The 24,560-nt window shown below is 36.1% G+C and overlaps 1 protein-coding gene across 13 annotated transcripts in view; it reads left to right on the top strand.

Annotated features, from left to right (window-relative positions):
• Nucleotides 1-24,560, top strand: part of MYO3B (myosin IIIB) — a 173,196-nt gene that overhangs the window by 63,222 nt on the left and 85,414 nt on the right. For 11 of the 13 annotated variants that reach the window (XR_014947949.1, XM_085552467.1, XM_085552466.1 and 8 more), the window contains 10 exons: nucleotides 9,165-9,320; nucleotides 18,928-19,024; nucleotides 19,902-20,018; nucleotides 20,834-20,938; nucleotides 21,059-21,142; nucleotides 21,832-22,034; nucleotides 22,417-22,515; nucleotides 23,089-23,203; nucleotides 23,585-23,711; nucleotides 23,853-24,063. Coding sequence is in view for 12 of the 13 variants with exons in the window: in XM_085552467.1 (XP_085408593.1) it covers nucleotides 9,165-9,320; nucleotides 18,928-19,024; nucleotides 19,902-20,018; nucleotides 20,834-20,938; nucleotides 21,059-21,142; nucleotides 21,832-22,034; nucleotides 22,417-22,515; nucleotides 23,089-23,203; nucleotides 23,585-23,711; nucleotides 23,853-24,063 (1,314 nt within the window). In the remaining variant the exon portion in view is untranslated. Of the gene's footprint in view, nucleotides 1-7,553; nucleotides 7,964-9,164; nucleotides 9,321-18,927; nucleotides 19,025-19,901; nucleotides 20,019-20,833; nucleotides 20,939-21,058; nucleotides 21,143-21,831; nucleotides 22,035-22,416; nucleotides 22,516-23,088; nucleotides 23,204-23,584; nucleotides 23,712-23,852; nucleotides 24,064-24,560 lie in introns of those variants that run through there. The other 2 variants (XM_085552470.1, XM_085552469.1) reach the window with 2 other exon arrangements.

The raw sequence follows: 24,560 nt of genomic DNA, 5'->3' as shown, positions 1-24,560 counted from the left end.
CTAGATCTTTCAGTAGACTGCTGAGTTCCTTATCATTAGCAGTGGACAGTTGTTCTTGTTTTCTTTCATTTATTTATTCACTGGCTGGCTATTCACACATGTAAAGAAACAAAACAAAAAAGAAACAAGCAAAAAACCCAACTTACTTATTTTACTTATTAAGGTTAATGTAGGAAGAAAGACATGTATCTGTGCTAGAGCAACAAGTCCATTTGGGGAGCATTAGCAATTTAGAAATAGTGTGCTACAGAAGATGTAGAATCAAAGACAGCATGTGAAATAATTCTCTGATGGGACACTTTTCTTACTCCCTTCTTTAAACTTCTGTTGTAACTCAGTGCAAAAAACCTGCTTGTATTTTATAGCTGAGCAACATCTCAGAATCTTAGGTTGGTATGATAGGCAGAAGTGTGGAAACATAGTAAACAGTAAGAATACGACTTGTAAAGGAACACAAAACAAATAATATCCCCCAGTTTGACTGATAATAGTTCCTTCACACTAGACTAACTAAGCAGCAAGAGAATAGTAATGCCTCATTCCTCCCAGCTGTACTTGCATAATGAAGAAAAAATTTAAATCCTAGATCTACAGTTGGAGAAAAAGGTTGTCTTGCTCAAAGTCACTCAGTAATCCAAAGGAGATCTGGGCATGGAGTAGTCCAATGTACTGATAGATGAAGGCAAGCTTCATGGAGAAAAGATATGTCAGCTGTCATCTTGTGGACCATGGCATCCAGATCAGGTCTGGCACACAGAAGTGGTAAGAGTGTTGTTGCCTGTGGACCCCCAACTAGTAGAACTCATCTGGTCTAGTCTGCCCAGGCGATTGCTGGCTAGCTTGTGTGGAGGCATGTCAGTGTAGCCACAGTGGGAGATTCCACCTTTGTAAAAGAGCGTGCCAAATGGTCAGTTTAATGGTGTGTAAGTCAGAAGAATTTTCTCAAGTCCTCTGTGATTGACGTAGTGTATCTATGATAGTGGCTATTTTAGTGACTGTGCTTATTTGCTAGAAAACAGGTAAGACTGCACCAAATGTTTTGCCTCCGTTCTTTCTACTATGATAGGAATGTAACAGAAATATGCTGTCAGCACCTTGAGTATGCTTTCCATATCCTCTAGTTTCTATATGCTCCATCTGCTTCAAATCAGCTGCATGCTGTTATTACAAAAGGAGATTTAACCTAATGGAGAATGTTTGATACAAAATGAAAAATGTACTGTTTGTAATGAAAAAGCTTGAATTGTATAAAAGCTTTTTGTGTTCCCAGGTGTGCAAAGACAGGCCAAAGAAAAAGAGTAGACTCATTCCTGTTAAAAGGCTAGAAAACCCTGATTCCACTGTACAGTAAATAAATGCATTTAATGATTTTTTTATATGATTGTTAGAATTGTTCTCATAGAATTTCAGGTATTCCTAGTAAAGTTTCAACTAGAGCAAAGTTTGACCCATTACAAGGGCTGAGAGAGTTGCCACTGCATATATATAACCACATATATGAGCCAGAACAAATTGCCATGTCTACTCAGCTCAGAGGAGGCTGGGAAACCTGTTGTTGTTGAATCTGTAGAAGAGAGAGAAATCTATTTGCTACACCTGATTTTACAATTTTAGAGTTCAGTGAACCTTTCATAAGTTTCAAGTGTGTATTCTAAATTAGACTCTATGGTGCTTCACGTTAAAAATGGAAAGGAAAGAAGATTTGTTTAGAAAACAGGTGCTGGAGATATTTCAGTATTAGATGTTGGTCTCATTGCTGGGTAAGATTAGTTATTTATTACATTTGCTACCAAAAAGCAGATCAATAAAGATATTAACACGTTCTGAGCATAAGAATTTATGTTATGCATGTGGTAACTGACTACTTTGTCATAAATTCAGTCTTTCATCCTAGCAGCAGAAGGAAGAGTAAAATCCTTGTTATTTATCACAGTATGCTCATTCAAGACAGCAGATCTGTTTCGCTTATAACATATCCTCAAAGCCAGCATTCTGTTTTTCCAGAGAAGCAGCTATATATAGTTCTGAAGATGAGGTTATTTGTATCTTGTGTGTCCCGCTGAATTAGGACCAAAACCAGAAATGCTGTTGGCAGAGCTGTCAGAGGTTTTTAGATCATTTTTTTGCAAATGAGTGACCTGCAGCAGTGGGGGATGGGCAGAGCTGTTCCTAGGAGGCTTCAGGGCAGCAGGCACATCCCTTCATCATTCAGAATGTTACACCCAGTGTAACATGGTTGCTCTTCTCCTCTTCTCTCCTGCATGTGACTGATCTGTGTCTGCTACAGCTGCATATGGTACAGAGATAGGAGGAACAGTCAGTGTGATAAATAGGAGCAGAGCATTTTAGTCAGTTAAAAACAATCAGGGTGTTACCAGCTTGATCTGAAAAGTTCTTATGCAGTAAAGATTATTACTATTTTCTTTAGAGATGCTGAGGTTTTGAGTTCCCATCCTTTTTTCCTTTCCTAGAAAGGATTAAGCATATCTAAGGAGACTAATTTTGAGTAAATGCACAATCATAGTGGTGAATGCATGCTACAGTATCCCTAAATGCTCATCTTTATGACAGTAAATAGCTTAGGTCTGTACAAATAAACCATTTGATAAATAGTACTGGAGAATGAGGTCTTCTGTGTACACAGATAAGAGCACATTTTATCACACCAACGTGCCATCGTTTAATTTTACATGAGCAGTATTGTTCAGACATAACATGACATTTATGTCTATGCATTTTCTCTAGGAGGGAGGCTACATGTAGTAGGTAGCAAAAACAAATACATCAGTAAATTGTCAATAATAATAATAATTTAATAACAGCCAGGAATCAATACAGTGGTAGCAGTAATCCTCAAACAATTGTCATTTTTCTCTGCTTAAATATTCAGTACTTATTATGGATGTGCAAGTTTTGTTGATAGTCTTTGTCTTGTTTTACTCTATCCACAAGTGTTCAGAGAGAAGCCCTTACCCACAACCACTTCTGGTAATATCCTCTACTGACTCAGCTCCGGTTTAGTTGTCTAAATTCTGTCCTGGGAAAAGCTCCCTGTTAACAATAACCACTTTGACTCAAATTCATTTTCTGAACGTTCTTTTCAATGCAGTTCAACTGAACCTGTTTTATTATGAACTTAATTAGGAAGTCCCATAGTGTGAAGGGGATCGGTATGTATTGGCACCACACTTGTCTTCCATGCACCAAGGAACATCACATAATGAGCAACTTCTTCAAAAACAATGTTTTTTAAAAAATTAAACAACAAAATAAGAGCCAAAAATAATTCCATAGGGAAGAAACTGAAAAATGTCTGCCTCTTTATCTCTCATATAAGTTGCTTGGTTTGGAACATCTTTAGGACAGGGAAAAGACTGGAAAATTTCTTACTTTGTGTCTGCTCATCTGGCTTTCTAGGCAGGAGTGCAAGCCAATGCGGGTTATCTTCTTGATTTCATTGATCTTCCACTGTGGAACAACCTTCTAATGGGAAAATACAGGAAAGTAAAAAATAAAATCTTAGATCCTAGCAAACCTTCTTTTTTCCATATAGAGAGAGGGTCACAAAAATATGACTTAATTCATTCCGCTTTTTTCTTTGGGAAATCTCTTCTTTAGATTCCCAGCTAATCTACCTCTACCTTAGGGGAAACCTGATAACTAGTTAATATGTATTTAGTAGAAGAGGATCTCAGCACCTCAGGAAGACCTGAAGTCCTGTTCAAGACCTTTGAAAGCTTCCTCACTGATAGGCAGTAAAGAGAGCAGCAGGTACTTGTGCAAGCAGTGAAGCATTTGGAAGGCAGGGGGAGAGTGGTGGGAGGAGCATGGCAGAGGAACAGGGCCAGAAGAGTGGCAAAGAGAAGCTTGTCAAAACAATTGCTGAACAGATTGGAGGCTTTCTCTCCTTTGCCTAGAGGCTGCGTGTTCCCCTGTCTAATACAAATATAATACGCAGTCATCATTTCTTCCAAATAACATATTCACCTTCTGTGCGCATTAATGATGAACACTGACTAGATGTCTCGCTGGCTCGCTGGCTCATGAGACAAAGCAGCGTCAGCAACCTACTACTAGAAATTGAGAAATCTTCAGAAAATTTAGCATTTTTAAAATGTAAAAATTGAAGGAAGCAGTATGCTAGAGAACAGCTATAAAGTAACTAAGCTATAAGAGTTTTAGCTTCTTGCATTTTTTATAAAGAAAATATTTGTGGCCAAATGAATCATAATGTATCTGACTGAAAGAAATTTTTTTAAAAGCCCTTCTGCTGCTGCTCTACTATTGCGTTGGCTGCAGTAATGAATGATATTATTAATTGTTTTCTGTTTCCAAGCACACAGGAGATTTAGACCACTGTTGCATTTCTTAAGAAATTTATTTCTTTCCACTTATTCATTAGTAAATATTAGCTCATGAATGCTGATCAAATTGCTCCCCTTTTAGTCATCTGATTTGCTGCTTGCAAAATGGCGATTTACACTGTTGAGATATAGCAATTCCAACAATGTTATCATACAAGTGCAAGCAGCTAGTGAATTTTTAGAGGCTGTTTCAGGCAGGCCTGCATGTAAGGGAGTCTGCTTTTATCCCTTGCTAATAAATGCTTCATCTTTGCCTGTAATTGTGGTAGAATGGAAATGATGCTTTGGAGTCTGGCTGTGAGATTGCAGCAAATGGCTGCAACCTATGTTTAATGTAGTGACACTAATGAATTCTGAAAATTAATTTTCAGCTAAGAAAGCACGATGGAAGATACTAGAATTTTAAATTAGGTAATGAATTAACTTTCATCAGGACCAACAACATGTACAGACTTTGTTTCTTTTTCAATCTCTTTGTACTAGTGCTTCACAATATTTTAGATCCAAAAAATTGCAAGCCACTTCTGATCATATTTTCATCATACATTATGTGAAACTCATATTGTAGTAAATTTTCTATTCAATTTGCTCCATGTGAGGCAGTCTTACTACATAAGCTTTATAATGTGTAATTTCCATGCCCTAAACAAATTGACTTAAATTGCAGGTGCAATTTTTTGTTTTATATATAATTGCAATATGTTTAATGTTGGACAACTAGCTTATGGAGTTTCAAAATTGGTCTTAAATGAATTCATCAGGTTCAGATGAATACCTGAAGATATTACAGTTTTTCTCCTCTCTTCAGAAGCAAATCCTTCAGCAATGTTGTTTCTCAATATTTACACATTACACACTGCTATTTCGTTTGGCCATGCTGAATAATATTTTCTGGTAAGCGACATTACAAAAGCTGCTTAGTTACTCTATTCTTCCTCTTAAATGTTAATAATGCTAGATTTCAAAGTTAGATATTACTTCTTGATTTCTTTTTCCCTGTACTTTATGTGGAATATGTTTCTTGATTGAATGTACTGATTAGTTATGACAACTGTGAATGCAAGCACCCATGTACCCATGTGATTAATTTTTTCACATAGTTCTGTTTCAGGGTGTAGGCATGTAGAAAGTGCTCTAATAAGTCACATTCTTTAGGTTTTAACGTTATAACAATGAATATGCTATTCTGCATTAGTATTTTCTGTAGTAAATTGCTTCCAGTGTAGATGATCAATTATGGAATACTTCAGGTGAGCCCGATGTTCTCTTTTTCACCAGCTCATAGGTGGTGGGCTCAGGTGAACCTAATGAGGTTCAACACGGCAAAGTGCAAGGTTTTGCACTTGGGCCGGAAGAACCCCAGGCACCTGTACAGGCTGGGAGGAGTTCTCCTTGAGAGCAGCTCGGCAGAGAAAGACCTAGGGGTCCTGATAGATGAGAAACTTAACATGAGCCAGCAGTGCGCTCTGGCAGCCCGGAAAGCAAATGGGATCCTGGGCTCCATCAGGAGAGGGGTGGTCAGCAGGGATAGGGAGGTGATTGTCCCTCTCTACTCTGCTCTTGTGAGGCCCCATCTGGAGTACTGTGTCCAGGTGTGGAGCCCTCAGTACAAAAAAGACATGGAGATTTTGGAAAGGGTCCAGAGGAGGGCCACGAAGATGATCAGGGGGCTGGAGCACCTCCCCTATGAGGACAGGCTGAGGGAGTTGGATTTGTTCAGCCTGGAGAAGAGAAGGTTGCGGGGTGACCTCATTGCAGCCTTTCAATACCTGAAGGGAACTTACTCCCAGGAGGGGAGTAAACTCTTCGAAAAGGCTGATAATAGCAGGACTAGGGGAAATGGTTTTAAGTTAAAAGAAGGAAGATTTAGGTTGGATGTTAGGGGGAAGTTCTTTACTAGGAGAGTGGTTAGGTCCTGGAACAGGCTGCCCAGGGAGGTTGTGGATGCCCCGTCCTTGGAGGTGTTCAAGACCAGGTTGGACAGGGCTCTGGGCAAACTGATCTAGTAAAGGTGTATGTTTGGTTGCCCTGCTAGGCAGGGGGGTTGGAACTACATGATCCTTGAGGTCCCTTCCAACCCGGGTCATTCTGTGATTCTGTGGTGGCCCAAGTACAGTTAGATGTTAGTTACTACCTGTTTGCTTTGTTGTGGCATCTCAGTGATCATCAGAGAGGGACTACTTTTTCTGATAAAGGCACAAACTCAGCACAATAGCAAGTATACTCTGAGCTTGGAGTAGAAACTTTGATCACAGAATCACACGGATGTGTCTTTTGTGTTACTGGCTTAGTCATAATTATTTAGGAATTCACTTGTGTTTCAAGTGAATTCCTAAATGGCCACAGATTGCAAAAATATCGTGCTACCAAAAAATAAAAGCTGCTTATAGGTGAAACAGTGTATAAAATATGGTTGCAGAAGACTGCGTGCATGCAGTCAACAGGGGCATGGCAAGGATATACAACAGAAGCAAAGGTAATCAATTCCTCGTGTAGTCATCAGTATGTTCTCATTGATAGAACTTAGCTGTACTCATTAAATTGTGTGCCAGACTCAGAGAACTGCATTATGTGCCTGAAAACCCAGAAGCTAACAACTTGTTTCCCTTCCTCTTGAATAAACTCTATGAATGCATTATCTTGGATATTTGGATGTTTCATTTAGGGTCCTTCTATACAGAATAAATTCTCTCTTGCAACTTCTGGATCTCTTCCATAGGGTATTTTTGGAGGCTCATCAGACCAGAGCTCAGAGCAGAAGTTATTGTAATGACTGCATAACACAGGCTAGATTTTTATATTAGCATTTCTGGTGAATGCAAGGTGTTCTATGTGGAACTGTGTCATTTCATAAGGAGATTTCATTTAATCTCAAATATTGTTACTCTCTAAAAATTAACTACTGCCATGTCTTCCCTTGAATTCAATTTTATTACTAAAATATTTCAGATGCATTCAAATGAAATGGGAGTATTTATATATTAGCAATATAACATATGTGATGTGAATTTCTAGATACTGTTTGTAAAAATCAAGAGCCTGAGAGCTTTTAAGGCTGACATATGCATGTCAAATACTTGCCATTAAGTCCTGATTTCTGTGTAGTTTTGTGTTTTCTTTTCTTTTGCCTATCTGATTAATGGTATCTTCCCTTTCAGATGCTTTTTTTTTTTTTTTTTCATTTTTCAGAGGAGGCACATAAATATAGCCAGGATTGGCATGGACTGTATTGTCTGTGTGGGTGTACTGACTTTCAAAACCCATGGATAACAGCAGGAAAAGAGTGTGTGGTGGGGATGTCTGAACCGGTTAAAGGCCAGTGATGGATCTTTCTTCATGGGAGGACAGGAGTTGTATTTATAGCCTTGTACTCTGAAGGATGGAGATAAAGCAGGTTCTGTTAGTAGTCTTTCTATGAGGAGGCTTTAGTTCTGTCTGACAGCAAAACAGTTAAACTCGCAGCAGTTTTTAGAGACTGTCTTTTCTGGACTTGATGTAGCAAGAAGAGACTGAGGAAAATGTTTTTCAGGAAACTAAAATATTAAAGTTGTGTCCAAAGACATTTAAGACCTGACTTGCCCTTCAGTAAAGTACTTGAGGTGAGGCTTAATTTTATTTATTTTCTAATGTATTTGATAATATTTAAAATTAATGTGCATATATTAGATGTTATTGATTTTTTTTTTAAATAATTGCATTGATACTTGTAGAAGATCAGTTGTCCTAAAAAGCATTAAATTGAATTTTGGGGTGAAAAGATAATGTTTATTTGTTACATTTGGCCCTAATAAGGAAGTACTTCAGATGTGACACTTAACAGCAGCAAATATGAAATGTACTTGTGAAGTATATAATACAAATGCATCTCATCAATTAAACTCATCTTGGACTATGATTGACTGAATAGCTGATAGCTGTTATGTCACATGTGCATATCGAATTGCAGGTTTTCTTTTTCACATTCTCAATTGCTGTAAATGTTTTTTATGTAACTGAGATGAACAGAATGTAACTTTAATATAAAGAAGAATTGAAAGGTACTTAAAAGCAATTCTAGTTTAATTATGACCCCAGTTTTAAGTCTTGATTATATAAATTAATATTACGCTTTATGCTAATCTAATAGGATACAGCTCTCCACTAATTACTTGATCACCTGTTTCTATCACAGACTGAACTCTCTACCCTGACTAGCACTTAAATCTGACACTCATTTCTGTTCCATTCTGAATTATGAGGGTTTGCTGAATTTTCTATGATCCTTATGCTAAAAACATAGCATCACGGTATGGGAGCTCTATCTGAAATATTTATTTTAAGCACAGAATAAGGCTTATAATGAATTGTTTGAACTATTGATGTATTGCAATTTTCGCTTTAGATTTTATTAGGCTGCCTCCTGAAGTTCTTGGTCAAAACTCTCACTGGAGAGTAGGTAGAAAATAAAAGTGAATGAAATGTTGTCTATTCATCTTACCTTATGTTTGGCGTCTATTAACTGTATTGCAATTACAAGATACAATGTCAATTTTTCATACTAAGCTAGTTACAGTTTTCCGAAAAAAGACTGAAATGATCTAAGATTCATAACCTTCATAACTAATATAGTTGTGGGATGAATTTACTTAGTTAAGTATTAATGTCAGTTTTATTATATTGTAGAACATTTTCTTTGCATACCAAGGAATTCCAATTTGTGGAACAAACAAACTGTGTGAGAACAACCGTGCAGAAAGCCAACTCAAATCATGCTGTAATGGCATAACATAATTGCGTGACACTACTATTTCTCTGTCACAGGTGTCTTATCAAGGACTTTGAGAAACGTCCTACAGTCACCCACCTTTTGGAGCACCCGTTTATTAAACAAGTACATGGTAAAGATATGTCTCTGCAAAAACAGCTGGCTAAGCTTATCCAAGAACAGCAGCAACTAGGCTCTGTAGCAAAAACAAGGTACTGTACAATGCATATGAAGCATATGTCTTCCCAAACAGACATTTACTGTTTCAAATAATCATATTAATGCATTGACTGGCAGCATCATTAGCGATAGGTGAGGCATGCTATGTGAATGCAGGAAATATGCTTTCATACTGATAGATTTTAAAGCAAAATACTAAACTGAAAATACAAACACTTTTAACCTTCCTTCTCCTCCAGAACTCTTATCTGTATTTGCTCCTGGCTTAATCTCAGAGATGCTAGAAATTCCAGGATATTCAAGTCTATGGAAGCATCTATTGGCATGAAGAAGCTTGTTGTATTTTGGTACAGATTCTTTAGAAATACAACAACGAACACTGAAGTTGCTGTTAGAAAAGGTGTATTTCCTTTTGATTTGATGCTAATGATAAGTAGGTTATTTACTACTTAAATTATTGTTTTGTTTGTAGGAATATAATAACTGCTATTTTTCATTCAGCCTTGCTATTAACTATGTTAAGAAACAATGAATATAACATTTTTTGTTTGTGGTCAATTTTTGTTTATTTGTTTTTACTTTTGAGGCTGATATTGTAGGTCTTAGTTTAGTTGTTGTCCAGAGGGTGGCAGGATTTCACTGTTTCAAAAAAGAATTAAATGCAAATGAGCACACCTTCCCAAACTCAGCAATCATTCTGCAATACAAAATTTGTCTACCATGAGATAAGCTCTGGCCCATTATTATGAACAAACACGTACTAATGTTGATGGAGAATATTAAATGTTGTGATTCACAAGTCATAAACATGTATATACTTACATGTGATTAGACTCTGTAGCTTAAATGCTAAAAGCACAAACAAAAATGTGCAAGTTAAAATAATAGAATAGCTATAACTACACTTTCAAGGTGAAGCTGACTTCTGTTCCTCCTCCCTCTCAAAAAAGTGTAGCAGAGACTATGTAAGGGTGCTATGCCAGCATTCATTATAAGTTCTTGCCATGTCTTTCTCCCTGAGCAAGCCTTCCCCATGTAACACCTCACAGATCAGGTTACTTACAGCTGTGACTTGGATGGCACAGAAGGTACTGGAGTTTTCCCAGCTCTTGACCAAATAAAAGATAGTGTGTAACTGATCCTTGTACTATAAGGAACTCAGAGGTATATTTCAACAAATTACTCTGGTATCTGGCTGCACAATGTGGGATGACAAAGAGCCAAGACCAAGCCAGCATTTATTTCCTCAACTCTGTCCATAAACTAGTCATGTAGCACACAGACAACCAATTTCTCATCACTAAGAAAGCGTCTCAGCATACTTTGTCCCCACCTTGTTCTTTCCTGGTCTTTTGTTTTACTTTTCATTGTGTCTCTGAATTAGACTCTGTCTGCCTCTGCCAGTAAATACTAAGAGGCAGATGCAAGATCAGGTTGCTAGAGAAATCTTACATCTTCGCTTTGAAGCCAGTATATTGTAGAACTATTATTAAAGAATCATAGACTCACTGAATGGTTAAGTTTGGAAGGAACCTCTGGGTTCAACTCGTGCTCAAGCAGAGATGCACAGACCAGGAGGGCACCCAGTATTTTGCGTCCAGACTGTTTTTGAAGGTCCCCAAGAGTGGGGACTGCACAATTTCTCTGGGAAGCCTGTGCCAGTGCTTGTTCATCCTAATAGTAGAAGTGCTTCCTGATCTTCATCCGAACCATCTTGTGTTTCAGGTTTTCATTGCCCCTTGCCCTTCCCCTGGGCACCGCTGTCTGGCTCCATCTTCTTTGCACCCTCCCTTGAAGTATTTGTGTTTACTAATTAAGTTTGCAGTTAGCCTTCCTTAGGCTGAAAAATCCCAGCTCTCTTAGTTTTCCCTAATAAGAAAAAATAAAATGTCTTTCTGATTTATTTTTTTTTTTAATTTTTTTATCACTGTTACTTTCTACTACAGCTCTATTGCTAGTTCCTTACTTTATCTTTATCTTTGAAGCACTGGCCAACTTTGAATAAGACAGAGAGTAGGCTCAGCAGGAACAAAAATTTAGTTAGCTCCAGCATTGAAATATACAACATATTGCTCTGAATGATGAAGAACTGATTTTTCCCACTATTTGTGACTTGATAAAACTAGGGCAAAATTTAGCAAGACTGGAAAAGCATGTCCATGCAAAAGACCATGTCTGCATTCCAACAAGTGGGGCATTAGCTGTTTTGCAGAATCCCAAAACATTTCCAAAGGTAAAAATCAACACTTTTTCTGTATTGCAAGGGGCTAGTTAGTAAATAAAGAATAAATTTTAAATAATTAACATTTTGAAGACCAGAAGCATCTGAAATCTGTTTCTTATGATAACAAGTGTTAAACTTCTGTAATGCTACCTCCATTGTAGCTGAATTTTCCTGTTGTGAAGCCCTACACTCAATTGCAGATCTAAAAATAGCAGTTTTATACTCCCACAAGTAAGAAAGTTCTAAATGTTAAGTAGGTACTTGCTACCAGCCAGTTAATGTTGGACTATAAACAAAAGATTATTACAAGAGAATCAACCACCATCTAATTATAATATTCCCCAGAGGCATAAGCACAGTCATCTCATAATCTCTGTAATAGAAAGATGTATCCTCTAGGAAAAATAGAAGCAGTGAAAAGCCTTAAAAGTTCTGTAATGCCTTTATAAAATAATTCTCAATTCAGAATCTGACATGCAGAATAACACATGACCAGGTGCTGCTTTGAAAAAGTTTACTGGCAATAATTTCTGGTGATCTGTAGAAGTGATCTGAGTGTATAATCACCACTTCAAAGTAAAAAGGCCATTTAAAACCCAGGCTGAGTAAAACATTTCTATTATACCACTGGGTATATGTGCATGTTCTTTTTCTGTTTGTTGGTGTACATGTGACAGGTTGAGTAAAACATATATTAATTTCTCTGTGCTAAGAGGTAAAGAAAAGTAGAGGCATTTTCAGAAACATAGCAACGCTACAGATCAGTTACTTAAAAAATGAGTTAAAGAATATTTTCTTCCATTTATACAGCCATAGATCTCACAGAGTGCACACTGAAAATTTCCAGAAACTAGAAAGTCATCAGGACGCTGATGTTAACAGCACTTCTACTGTGAGGAAAGTCAGGGGGTCAGCAGTGATGACAGCTGATCAGGAGGTGTCTGGGTTTCGTCTCACATGAAAGTCTTCTAACATCAGAGCACTCTGTATCTTTTGATGCTTTACTGACTCAGCACTTGTGGTGCTTTTAAAATTTTATTTATAGGATTCTCTTTCCAGTTGAACCATCCCAGTTCTGTCTATTTTGGGACATACTTAAGATCATTGTGCAGAGAGCAAGACTGAAGGCTAGAAGTTCAGTATTACTGATTTAAAGATCATGAAGGAGTATGGTTGACTATAATTCATGTTATTTTTCCACAATCTGTGAAGGAGATGGGGGAAGGGATATTGAGGGAAAAAGTGCCAATGAGTACTAGATAAAATCAGGAGAATGAAAATGAAGCTTATGATGTGGTTAGACCAGATGTGCTGAGCTGATTTAACAGCTCCTTACCACTGACAGGAGTGGTTCTCCTCATATTTTGTCTTTGACTTATTTCTTCAGCTTCACTTTTGGCTGGGTAGTGCCACTCCTTGCCTAATCTGGGCTCTGGCATTCACATGAATCTTTGGCAAGTTTCCCTATTTTGGTGTAGTAAGCTCTCAGAAAATGTCACTTGTGTTATTGATCTGCAAGTACAGGGAGCTGGTTAAGCTTGGGAAGGGGAGGTAGCTCATGGCAGGTACAAAAGGGACCAAATCTTTCAGTTAAATTGGTGTGATCCACCTTTTATAACCATGCTGTTATCTGTGAGAAAAGGTTTGATCAGGTAGGGAATATAATCAATTTTCTCTTGCCAAGTGATGTTCATGTTCAGGCTGTTTAAGTGGCAATTAATTTTGTGGCATTGCCACGCTATATGCAAAGGTGTGGTGGCAGTAGGTGTGTAACTGGATCTAATCTGAGCATCCAGTTGGCTTACTAGCTTTGAAACATTAATTCTTAATTGTATTAATAGAAGCATAATAATTCATTTGAATTTTTTCACAACACACTACTAGAGACAAATAACCTCTAAAAAAAAGCACTTGTAAGAATTGTAAGCAAATTGTAAGAATTTTATTAACTGTTTAAAAAAAAAATATGTGCATTCAGATCCTAGTTGGCATCTAAACACAAGATCTAGTTAATGCAGTAAAAGGGGGTACAAAGGTATCTCTAAGCTACTTTCCAGCTTCCAGACAAGTCTGGTCAGGTTTATTTCCCAATTCATGATGTTTTATTGTGAGCTCTGAGTGATTATACTTACCAGGAAGCTTTAGGATATATTGAATGCATCACATCTCTGTGTTAATCTTATTTGAATCTCTCGTAGCACAGACTTTTGGCCTGGAATATCCTATAAGGTTAGTAGTTTGTTAAAGAGGCAATTACATCTGCTTGAAGGAAACTTTTACCAGCATTGTGAATTAACTTACCATAGGTATATGATACTGCAGCCAAATGTGTGTTCTGAAATGCATTAGTGATTTTAACTTGAAGCATGAGTCCACAAATAGGCTCAGGTCATTGTCAAGTTCAATGACTGAGTTCACAAAATGAGCAGAGAAAGCCAATCTGGCAAAATCAAAGAAAATCAGGACTGATTTTCTTCTGGTTTGGAGAGTCTGTTTGGCTCACTGAAGGTTTGTAGAAGTGCTGAAGCTGGTGCAAGACAGCAAGGAAAACTACAGCACTCAGAAAGAGGTATTGGCAAAAATTCTTTTGCATAGAGTTTTAGATCACAGCTCACATTTCCCATTAGTGTTCTAAGGGTAAAATGGAGAGATGTGGGGAGCTGTTCTAGCAGTTTACTGCTATTAAAAAGGAAATAACTGGCTTACTTCTTCCATTTTACTGCAGCTCCAGGAAAAACCTCCTGGTGCTCTCTTCATTTCAGCTCAAATGGTTGTCAAAACCAGATCAGAGCTTCTAAAGTAGAACAAAAAACTAAGCCAGCAGAAACACACAGATGATTTTCTACTGTGTTAGTGACTGCAGAGAGAGGTTCCTCAGCTAATTTAGTTAAAGTAGAGGAGGGATTATCTCATGTGACTAGAAATAAGGGATGAGAGAGGTAGTCACCATTCAGCAGAATTGTCTGGCATGAATTCTGGAGTCACAGCCTGAAACTTCTCCTTAATTTAGTTTCTTTCATACTTAATTTATAAACTTCATTGAGAAAGAATAATAAAGCTTAAATTCAGTACAGATCTTCATACAGTAGAAGCAGAGGGTCTCTTTGCTGAGCACAGAATAGCCTGCTAAATGTACATGTTTGTTGCCATCATCAGATTTTTATTTCTGATAAAATGTTTTGCCGTATCCCTTTGCCATTAGGTAACTTTCTAGAGAATTTCACACTCTCTTTTCTTTAGATGGGAAATTAATGATTAAAAAAAGTATGCTAGTGTAAGGTATGGCTTTTTTAAATAAAAAATGGCATTGACATTTGCTCCTCCTATTTTAACAAAAAAGATTTTTGAAACTTTTCCACCAGCTATATTTTTCCCTGAACTATTTGTATCAGTGAGATGCAGATATGTCCTGGTTCTATGAAAACAGGCTACTGTAGATTTGGTCACCGTAAACCTACTAACAAAGAGAAACATGCACAACACTTGAAGCTCTAATTGTTTTTTTCTGAAATACCTTTTGCCCCATCATGGGAAGACTCTAAGCAAATATCCATAAGATTATAGATTTTGTTAATTCTCAGTCAGCAGTAAACATTTGCGCTGTGTAAATTGTATTTTTGTTAAACATTGTTTTGATGAGTTAGATAATCCATTGAGGGAGACTGTAAGAGAGAACTACTCACTTTCCAGATGTCTTTCAGACTTTTGAACTCATTTGTTAAGATCAGTTGCCTTTTTGATTCATAGCGCAAGCGATTCTAGAAGCTGGGCTGGTTGCCAACCTGCTGAAGGAGGTAGCCAGAAGGAGTTAGTTTGTTTCCTAGTATTCCTAAATGTCAAATGGCTCCTTGTGCTAACTACATTGGCAAAATTCACTGTAAAAAATGGACTTGTTTTCTGGAGTTTAGTTCTAAATGCAGTAAAATATTATCCCTTATCTTTTTTCAGCTTGTCAGGATTTAATCCAAACCTAGTGAAGCTGGCAGCTGGTTCAGTATTTAAAAATGTGGAAAAATAAATTTTAGCATTTCAGAGGCCTGTTAAACAACGGAGTATATAAGGTTCTGTAAGTAACACTTAAAAATATCATAGAGCTTGCAATGAAACTATTTAGAAAGGAAACACTGCGTATGTTCAAGATGATAAAATCTTGAATCCTATAGAAAGACATTCCTAAAAGGTAAGCATTCTATTTCAAATATTAATTCTGGATGAAATATAAATTCCAAATTTTAAATATTAAATATTTTAGTGACTTAGGAGTGGAAGTAGTAGAAAACTGGAGAAATTTTAATGTTTAACTGAATGTTTGAAAAAATGCTGACATCTGCAAAAGGAAATGAAATGAATGGAAATAGTCTGTATTTTTTCTTTGAATTTATGACCATTAAGAAACTACCGATTTATGAACAATCTTAAAGTAACAGCTTGCTCCATGCAGTATAGCAATCATATGAAAATCTAAAAAAGCAAAATCCCAACAGTTTGTGAAATGGAACAATTCAGATGAAACCATAACTGTCTTAAATGCAAAATAAAAGCACTGTTAGAAAAGAATGTTAGGGGTGGGAAGGAAGAGCTTGGAACTGTGAGGTTTGCCAAGAAACACTAAAATCCATGATCTACTCTAATTTCTTTCTCAGGACAGAACATCACACACTTTTTCAAGTGCTTGTCACTAGAATTCTAGAATAAATCCCTATATTTTACAAGTGCCTTGAGTGAATAGCCCTTTACAGCACTTTTGCGATGAAGAGAGTACATCCTACAAGATATGACTCAGAACATTCCTGGAACATAACACCATCAGTTCTCTTTTTACTTAGAATTTGCCCATGGCAAAGGGATTGGAACTTGATGATTTTAAGGTCCCTTCTGACCTAAGCTATTCTGTGATTCTTAGAGTAATTGAAAGAAGGCTGATCGTTTGTACTGTTGAAAAAAATACCCCAAAGCTATAATCATTTCCCTACTTACAAGTGTTTCTTTCTGCTTTCTAAGAAATAATTATTTTGAAAATACTTCTACAGCAGGGTATACTTCTGATGTTCAATTGTGGAAATAATAAATGTTTACTGTCTGTTTTCTTCCTTCCCACTCTGTCAGTATATCAGCGGGTCTTAGGGTCAGTAGAAAACTGATGAGGCCAGAAGGAGATTTGAAGATAATGTGATGCTATACTCTTAAAATCCTCTTCCTAATTGTGTTCTTAGGAAAATGAGTTAAGCATAAAGAAGTGTGTGCACAAAAGTATCTGTTTTACATATTTGACTAGGCTAATTTCCTTATTTATTTATTTACATGGAGTTAAAGTAAAAAAAACAACAAAACAACAACAACAAAAAACCTTTCCAATAACAGAATTGATTTCTTTATCACTTAAGTAGAACAAACAGCAGGAATTTAATACACAATCAGATAACAGATTAGTTTGCAAAGCCATTGTGCAATTAGAGATGCTTAGGTTTAAATGCACCCCTCCTCCCTACATCCCTACACCTCTATTAGAGAAATCCATACTTGCAGCTTGTTGTAATTTAATATTGTGGTTATGAACACAAGCAATTGTTAAAATATTTCATTCATTTTTGGACTTACAATTGCTGCCATTTCTAAATAGTTAGCATTATTTACATCAGAATTTTTCTCAGTTGCAAAGAGGCTGAATTCTTTTTTAAAATGGAAACAACAATTAGAAAAACGAATTTCTTAGGTCACTTAATTACAGTCCTACTGCCTTGAGGTTCTAGCTTGTCAGTAAAGTGTAATTTTCTTGAATATTATTAAGCACCTAACAAAAATCTGAAAATGGAAGAATTAACTGAATGGAACTTGGAACAGATTCACATTACCTCCACTGCCCACTGGAAATAATAACCACTATAATTTTTATGTTTTTTTTTTAAATAGATCCTTTGTGTTCTCCTTCATTCATTTCTTTATGCGTGCATCAAGGAGAAACCATTTCTATTCTGAAATGTCAGATGTAAAATATAAGTGGGGCTGTTAGCAACAGTTGTATTTTATTTTTTAGCTGACAAAATAGTATGCCTCATTTTATTTAACTAAAATTCAAATGAACTATTATAGAGTAGTTATCCAGAACTCATGGAGTAACAGAAAGAAAATAAAGAAACATGAATAGAAGTGGACATAAATAATGAAGTATAATAATTAAGTATAGTTCACAATTATCAGTACATACATAACAGTTTTCACTTTCCTATTTCTTAGACACTTTCTAAGCAATAACTCTTTTATATATGATGGTATAATAGCTCTTGGGTATGAAAACTGTCTATTTACTGAATGAAATCTAAGTTCAAATGTAGAAGTACACATAAAAGGACAAACGCTTATTTTTTAAAACAATTCTATGAGTATATGTGTAAGTATGATTAGAGAAAAAAAGACCTGCTACATCTTCATCTTAATCTTCAACATTACAAATAAAGAATATTTTCTGCCACATCACAGTATCATTCTGCTATTCTTTGATCTGATATTTAGCACTGTTTCTGGATGTATGATCATGTGATTCCTACTTTCTATGTGGCAACTAATGCAGAAACAGTGTCAGGACTGTCATTGAGGATCAATGCTAAATGTTACTCAGCAGGATGCAGACTGTATCTCGGTGGGTGTCCTCCTACTGTGCTTTGATTATGTTTGTTGTAAGAAAAGTCTACTTGTGCTTACAGCACTCATATTTCACCCACTCCATGGAAAACATATCACACCCTCTTGATTTGTCCCTGTTTCAACAACATAGATGATTTAAAAACATATACGCAGCATTTTCAAAGATTCCTTTGGTATAATCTGATTATAAAGGGGTTATGTGACAGTTTGTCTCTGCTACTTATTGTGTGGCTTAATTCTCTGAGGACAAGCTGACTGCACATCCACACAACTTAGAATCTGATGGCAGCTGTGGTTCAAAAATGTTCTGGACCAGATCTGGGGTCATTTGGGGAAGCACCTTGTTCAACAAGGTACAGGAGGATTTTATTCTACTTATTACTTGTAACTTCTTTAGATGACAAAACCACCGGCTGGGTACAGAGGATGTAGATTTAATTAAACAGAGTAGTGGTTTATTAACTTAGAGCAAGAATGAAAATGAGCTTTTTTAAAATACTTTTCTGCATGAGTGTAAAGTAGTAAGTCTACAAATAGATCTTCATCTATGAACATTGATAAATAGATCAGGGTTGTATGTATTGAGTGAGAAGATATTACATTTCACAGCAAGCTGACACATTGCTTTTATGAATGAATACTTCAAATAAACAGTATGAATTTCAGAGAGCATGCCTAAGTTTTCTGTGTGGTAAAAACTCACCCATGACTTTCTGTTGCCTCATAGCTGTATTCAATAAAGTTTTATAACACTGGCTCTGTTAAACTTCCAGGCATGAACGAATACATACCAGAAGACCCTACCATGTGGATGGAGCTGACAAGTATTCTCAAGATGATGATCTGGTAAATCTGGAAGTTCTTGATGAGGTACTGTATTTTCTGATCATAAGTTTCCAATCTCTCTGCCTTATATTTTCCCTGTTTCTGCTCTTTAGGCTTCTTTTAAAATAATGATAAGTGTTTCTTCTTGGAAGCTTTGATTCAAAAGGAATTGTCTCATGATCTATCTGCTGTCACCATTTCTTTAGTAATAGTCTATTTAGTAAAGTAAAAGCAATAGGTGTGAATCCTATTCTGTGGAAGTGTTTAAATGTGAGTGATACTGGTTTAAAATATTTTCTGAGTTTCCTAAAATGGAAAGCTTAGTAATGAAGATGTAGATTGAAGTGACTTTTGTAAAACTGATGAAAAAAATGGAATAACACATCTACAGCTTCTGAGTAAAACATGATAAAACATCAGCTGCATATTTCATTATATCACCTATGTGCAGAGTATCTGTAATTTTTTTTTTCCTGAGAATCCTTAACTTGCATGCCAGTAAAAAAAAGACATAATAGCAAATTATTTTAGCATCCTGTTTAAAACAGTCTCTTACTTCTCGTTAAAAATAAATAATTAAATAATCATTAGAAATTACTATCCTTGTTTCATGGTCTAATAAGAGGAAATGTACCATGAAGTGCAGAAGCAATCTGTATGGCCATATTATCTTCAGAAAGTTTACTTCTCGAACTGTTTTAATAAAGAACATGCTAATCTGGTAGTAGGATGTGCCATTTAACTTAGTTTTATAGCTTAACTGAAAAATTTGAAAATATTTTATTTATTTTGTGACATTGGTGTTTGAGAAATAACTAGTAATGTTTTACACGCCTCTTAATTGATGTTCTTAGTATATTTACAGAATCTTATTGACTGGGAAAATAATGCTTAACAATCAAATTTTTTCTAATCTTCTCAGGATACAATTATTCATCAGCTGCAGAAACGCTATGCTGACTTACAAATTTATACATATGTTGGAGATATTTTGATAGCCTTAAACCCTTTCCAGAATCTCAGCATTTACTCTCCACAGGTAAGATAGACTTGAAGGTGTGTACAGTACTTGCTTTATATTTTGTATTAGTGCTACTGGCTAAAATACTCACATGATGGGAGTGCAGTTTAAACCTCAGTCTTTTATTCTTCCAAAAAACTGTGTCTACAAATTGTTTTCTATTTTTACTTTCACTTTAGTCTAGTTTGATTTAATTGCTTTCTGCTTGGTGACACAAATTCCACAGAAGTGCTAAGATTGCCCCAGCCACAGCTGTTCCTCTTGTCTGGCATTTAGGGCTTTCTTCTGGGAAACAGAAGATAGTTATACGATCTGCCTCACGCTGAGTTTGTTGCTTTCTAAACAATTGCTCTGACTGGTTCTTACATGTCCTGTGCCATCAGTTGTGGCTTAAAAAAAAAAAAAAAAAAAAAAAAAGTGAATTCAATGGTGTAAAAATAGAGACAACTTAATTCTCTATGAATATGAAGAGTGGTGGAGCCATAAATCTTAGTCTCCTTGGGTATCTAACTCGGGGCTGCAGGCAGAGGAACCAGATTCCAGCTTCACTTTTTTCTTTGCAGTTTCTTTGGTAAAATTTTCCTGCCTAAACGGTTTGGAATTCTGTTATTGTGATACAGGTCTTCTCACCATGCTGTAAAAGAAATACTGAAAAGCATTTCAAAATTGCCAGTGCCAAGAATTACCACTCTTCAGTCAGAATTTTGCAATAGAACAGACAAATACCTACCGTGTGGATTAGCAGGCAGAAGATACTCACTATTCTCCTTTTCAGATCTTAACTGTAGAGTTCACTTCTGTATTTTTACTGTTGTGTTTTTTTCTTAATCCAGTTCTCCAAGCTTTACCATGGTATGAAGCGCTCATCCAATCCCCCTCACATATTTGCCTCTGCAGATGCTGCCTACCAAAGTATGGTGACGTTCAGCAAAGATCAGGTAAAACTATTAATTTTGTTTTAGATTTCACATTAATCATAGTGCCACTTTGCTACAGATGTAGCTTATGTTCTGTTATGTTGTTGAACTGTACACTTACTGCTTTGTTTGTATGTTCAGTGCATTATCATCAGTGGGGAAAGTGGCGCTGGAAAGACAGAAAGTGCCCATTTGATCGTCCAGCATTTGACCTTCTTGGGAAAGGTATTTCTAGCAACAATGTAAAACAATGAATGCTCCCCACTCCCTAGCACTTCTCCTTTATTAAATGTTTAATATTAAAAATTGTTCTTGTTAATTAATCCACTTGAGGCAGGGGAAGAGTATTTATAAGCACTGAATCATTGCCATTAGAGTATTACCTGCACCAAGCTATTTCAGTGTAGGACAAAGTGACAAATTCCAAATGATCAGTGCCTGTAGTTATCTGCAGTGTTAATAATCTATAACATTGTTAATCTGTACAATAAAAAATAACAGGTCTTGCTTTGGCTCTGATCTTGGAAGCTCTTATGTTTTTAAATGTTAATGAGTAATGCTACTACTACAAAATAGTGTGAAAATCATGTGTGTAAGTTTAACAAATATATGTATTAGTATGATTGTTGTCTTAGGTAATATTCTTTTTTTTCAGGTGGCTTAGTTGCCTTAATTAAATTATATGAAGCTTTAGAGATAAAACAATTGCAGAGAAGGAAAAATATGATTTTCCTTACCTGTAGGTGATTTTCCCTTCAGCGTATGGCCTTACTGTATAGATGGGAAGGTTAATGGAGTATCTAACTCTGTAAGAATGAGATAATGGGATACTATACTTCTTAAGCAGAAATTGGATTGTGAGTAGGCAATATATTCTTATAATGGTCATTCTGATTTATATTTGTTCTGTCAAGGCCAATAACCGTGCTTTGCGTGAGAAAATTCTTCAGGTGAATCCTCTGGTTGAAGCATTTGGGAATGCCTGCACTGCCATCAATGACAACTCAAGTCGCTTTGGAAAATATCTGGAAATGATGTTTACACCCACAGGAGCTGTAATGGGTGCAAAGATTTCTGAGTATCTACTTGAAAAGTCAAGGGTTATAAAACAGGCTGTGTACGTTCACTAATCATCTGTCCTTTCTCATTTTTGTAATGTTATTTACTGTTTAATTCTCTAAAAACTCTTATTTAAGTGCTTCCAATAGTGTGTCCTGCTGAAGCAATAATCCTTTGTACAGTAACATTAATGACAAGAATAGTTTGGTTCTTTTGGAACAAAAGCCAGATCTATTCTATTTTCTTTTGAGAAATAATGTGGTTATCTGGATTTTCTGTTTTACAGCTGAAATAGTTATCTTTGGTCTTCCACTATTATTGGCCCTGATCATTTGCTCCATGTCTCAATGAGATTGTGATAAAGACTTTTCCTTTTACCTTGTACAAGATACTGCAAGTATAAACACATGTGCTTTACAGACGTGCTTTGTTGTTTCTAGGGGAGAGAAAAATTTCCATATATTTTATTATATTTATGCTGGCCTTTATCATCAGAAGAAACTTTCTGAATATAGGCTTCCTGAAAAAAAGCCTCCTAGGTAACTATCAGTCACATGTTTTAACCACTGATTCTAATTATCTATTGATCAGCTCTTGCTTTCAGCACGATGTCTTCAAGTCTGTCATAATCCTTCTGTATCCCTTAAGGAAATAATAAATAAATAAATGGTGGACAATAATGAATTACAGTATTTACATTAAAACCTGCAAACATTTAAGGAGAAAGAAGAAATATTCTCATTACTATATATGTATTTTGTCATACATTCAGATCAAGACAGTCACTCTGTGCTCCAAATATGTTTTTAAGTTGTGCTTTTAGTTGGTATTTGTACCTAGAGAGGAACTGATCTATATGATTCTACATTGGGTGAGAGCACGTAGGTAAAATGTTAGTAACACTATGAACAGATTATTAACAAAGAATTAGCAAAAGTGACTGCAACAGAAACAAAAATGTCTTAAATATTTAATTTTTTAAAAAATTCAAAATTTAAATTTAAATTATTTTAATAATAAACATTTCATTTTTTTTCTCTGGATGTAGTTACATTATAGTCACTGTTGGTTGTACTTATCACCTACTTAGTGCTTTCTTTCACTCTGTTTAGATACATTGATAATGAAACTGGAAGAGTAATGCATGACATTGTTACTAAGGATTCCTATGGAAGACAATTTGAAGCAATTCAGCATTGCTTTAGAATTATAGGATTCACTGATGAGGTAAGATATCCAGTTGCTAAACCATTACTGACCTTACAGAAAACAGCCTCCAGTGCTGCTTGTGCTTAGGCTGCCACTTGGCTGCATGAATACACAGCATGCCGCAGAATCTCTTATAACAGAAATGAATTATGAAAGTAAAACCACACACATGGAAGCCAGGACCAGTCAGAGGTCTCAGTTTGTAGTTAGGCAAGTCCATTTACATTTCTATAGGATCCTTTTTCTGTGTAAATAGGATTTTCCTTTAATTAGAACTTGGTCTTAGGACAATCTACAAACTTTTATCACCATCTGATGCTCACCTTTTTCTTTCATAAACTAAGTTTGATGTACATATTTAATTGGATTCCTTGAGAGTGCTTTTTGTCATTTTTACAGGAAGTGTACTCAGTGTACAGAATTCTGACTGGTATCTTAAATACTGGAAACATTGAGTTTGCTGCCATTTCTTCACAGCACCAAACAGATAAAAGTGAAGTTCCAAACCCAGAAGCCTTAGATAATGGTAACTACATTTTAACATGATCAACTCTACAAATGCCATTGGACTGTATCTGAAAGAATCTGTAACTTGTGGAAACAGGGTATGCCAGTGATGTCCTCAGAAGAGTCATAATTTATATATATATTCTACACTGTTTTTCAGCTGCTGCACTACTAAGTATTGGGTCAGAAGAACTGCAAGAGGCCCTAACCTCCCACTGTGTTGTAACACGGGGGGAGACTATTATCCGAACAAACACTGTGGACAAAGCAGCTGACGTGCGAGATGCCATGTCTAAAGCACTTTATGGCAGACTCTTCAGCTGGATCGTAAATCGCATTAATACGCTTCTTCAGCCAGATAAAAATATATGGCAAGTTACACATCACTGAATCGTTTGTATTTACTGTGCATATATCTTTGATGGGTTCATCCATTTGTATATTTTTTGATTTTTCTGAAGAAATGCTGTGTTTATTTTGGCTGAGGCTTCAAAATGGCTTTCATGCTGTGATACTGAATTCTGTTTCCAGGACATTAACCCAATATTCTCAAACAACTGAGTGAAATGTAGCTACTGAAGTCAGTGGAAATTGATGATTAAAATTATGTAAAATTCTTTAAAAAGATACTTTGCATGTAGAAAACATTAAAATCATACCAATGGCCAGTAAGTATTTGAAGTATGCTAAAAAGTTAGTATGTTTTTGGAGTCCTTCCAGTACTTCTGCCATTGTAATTTAGTAGTAAATACAGACTGAGTTGTAATTGGTGGTGTTTTCATTGTCAGGCATGATCTGGTTGCTTTGCTCCTTTCACGCAGCTGTAGAGATTTCTAAAAATAAGAGAACCCCTTAGGTAATGTAAAAA

The sequence above is a fragment of the Coturnix japonica genome, chromosome 7 (genome assembly GCF_054131305.1).
Source record: "Coturnix japonica strain WE chromosome 7, WE-NBRP24, whole genome shotgun sequence".
Classification (NCBI taxonomy): domain Eukaryota; kingdom Metazoa; phylum Chordata; class Aves; order Galliformes; family Phasianidae; genus Coturnix; species Coturnix japonica.
Note: the sequence above shows the minus strand (reverse complement) of the source record. Positions and strands in the feature narration are given on the sequence as shown.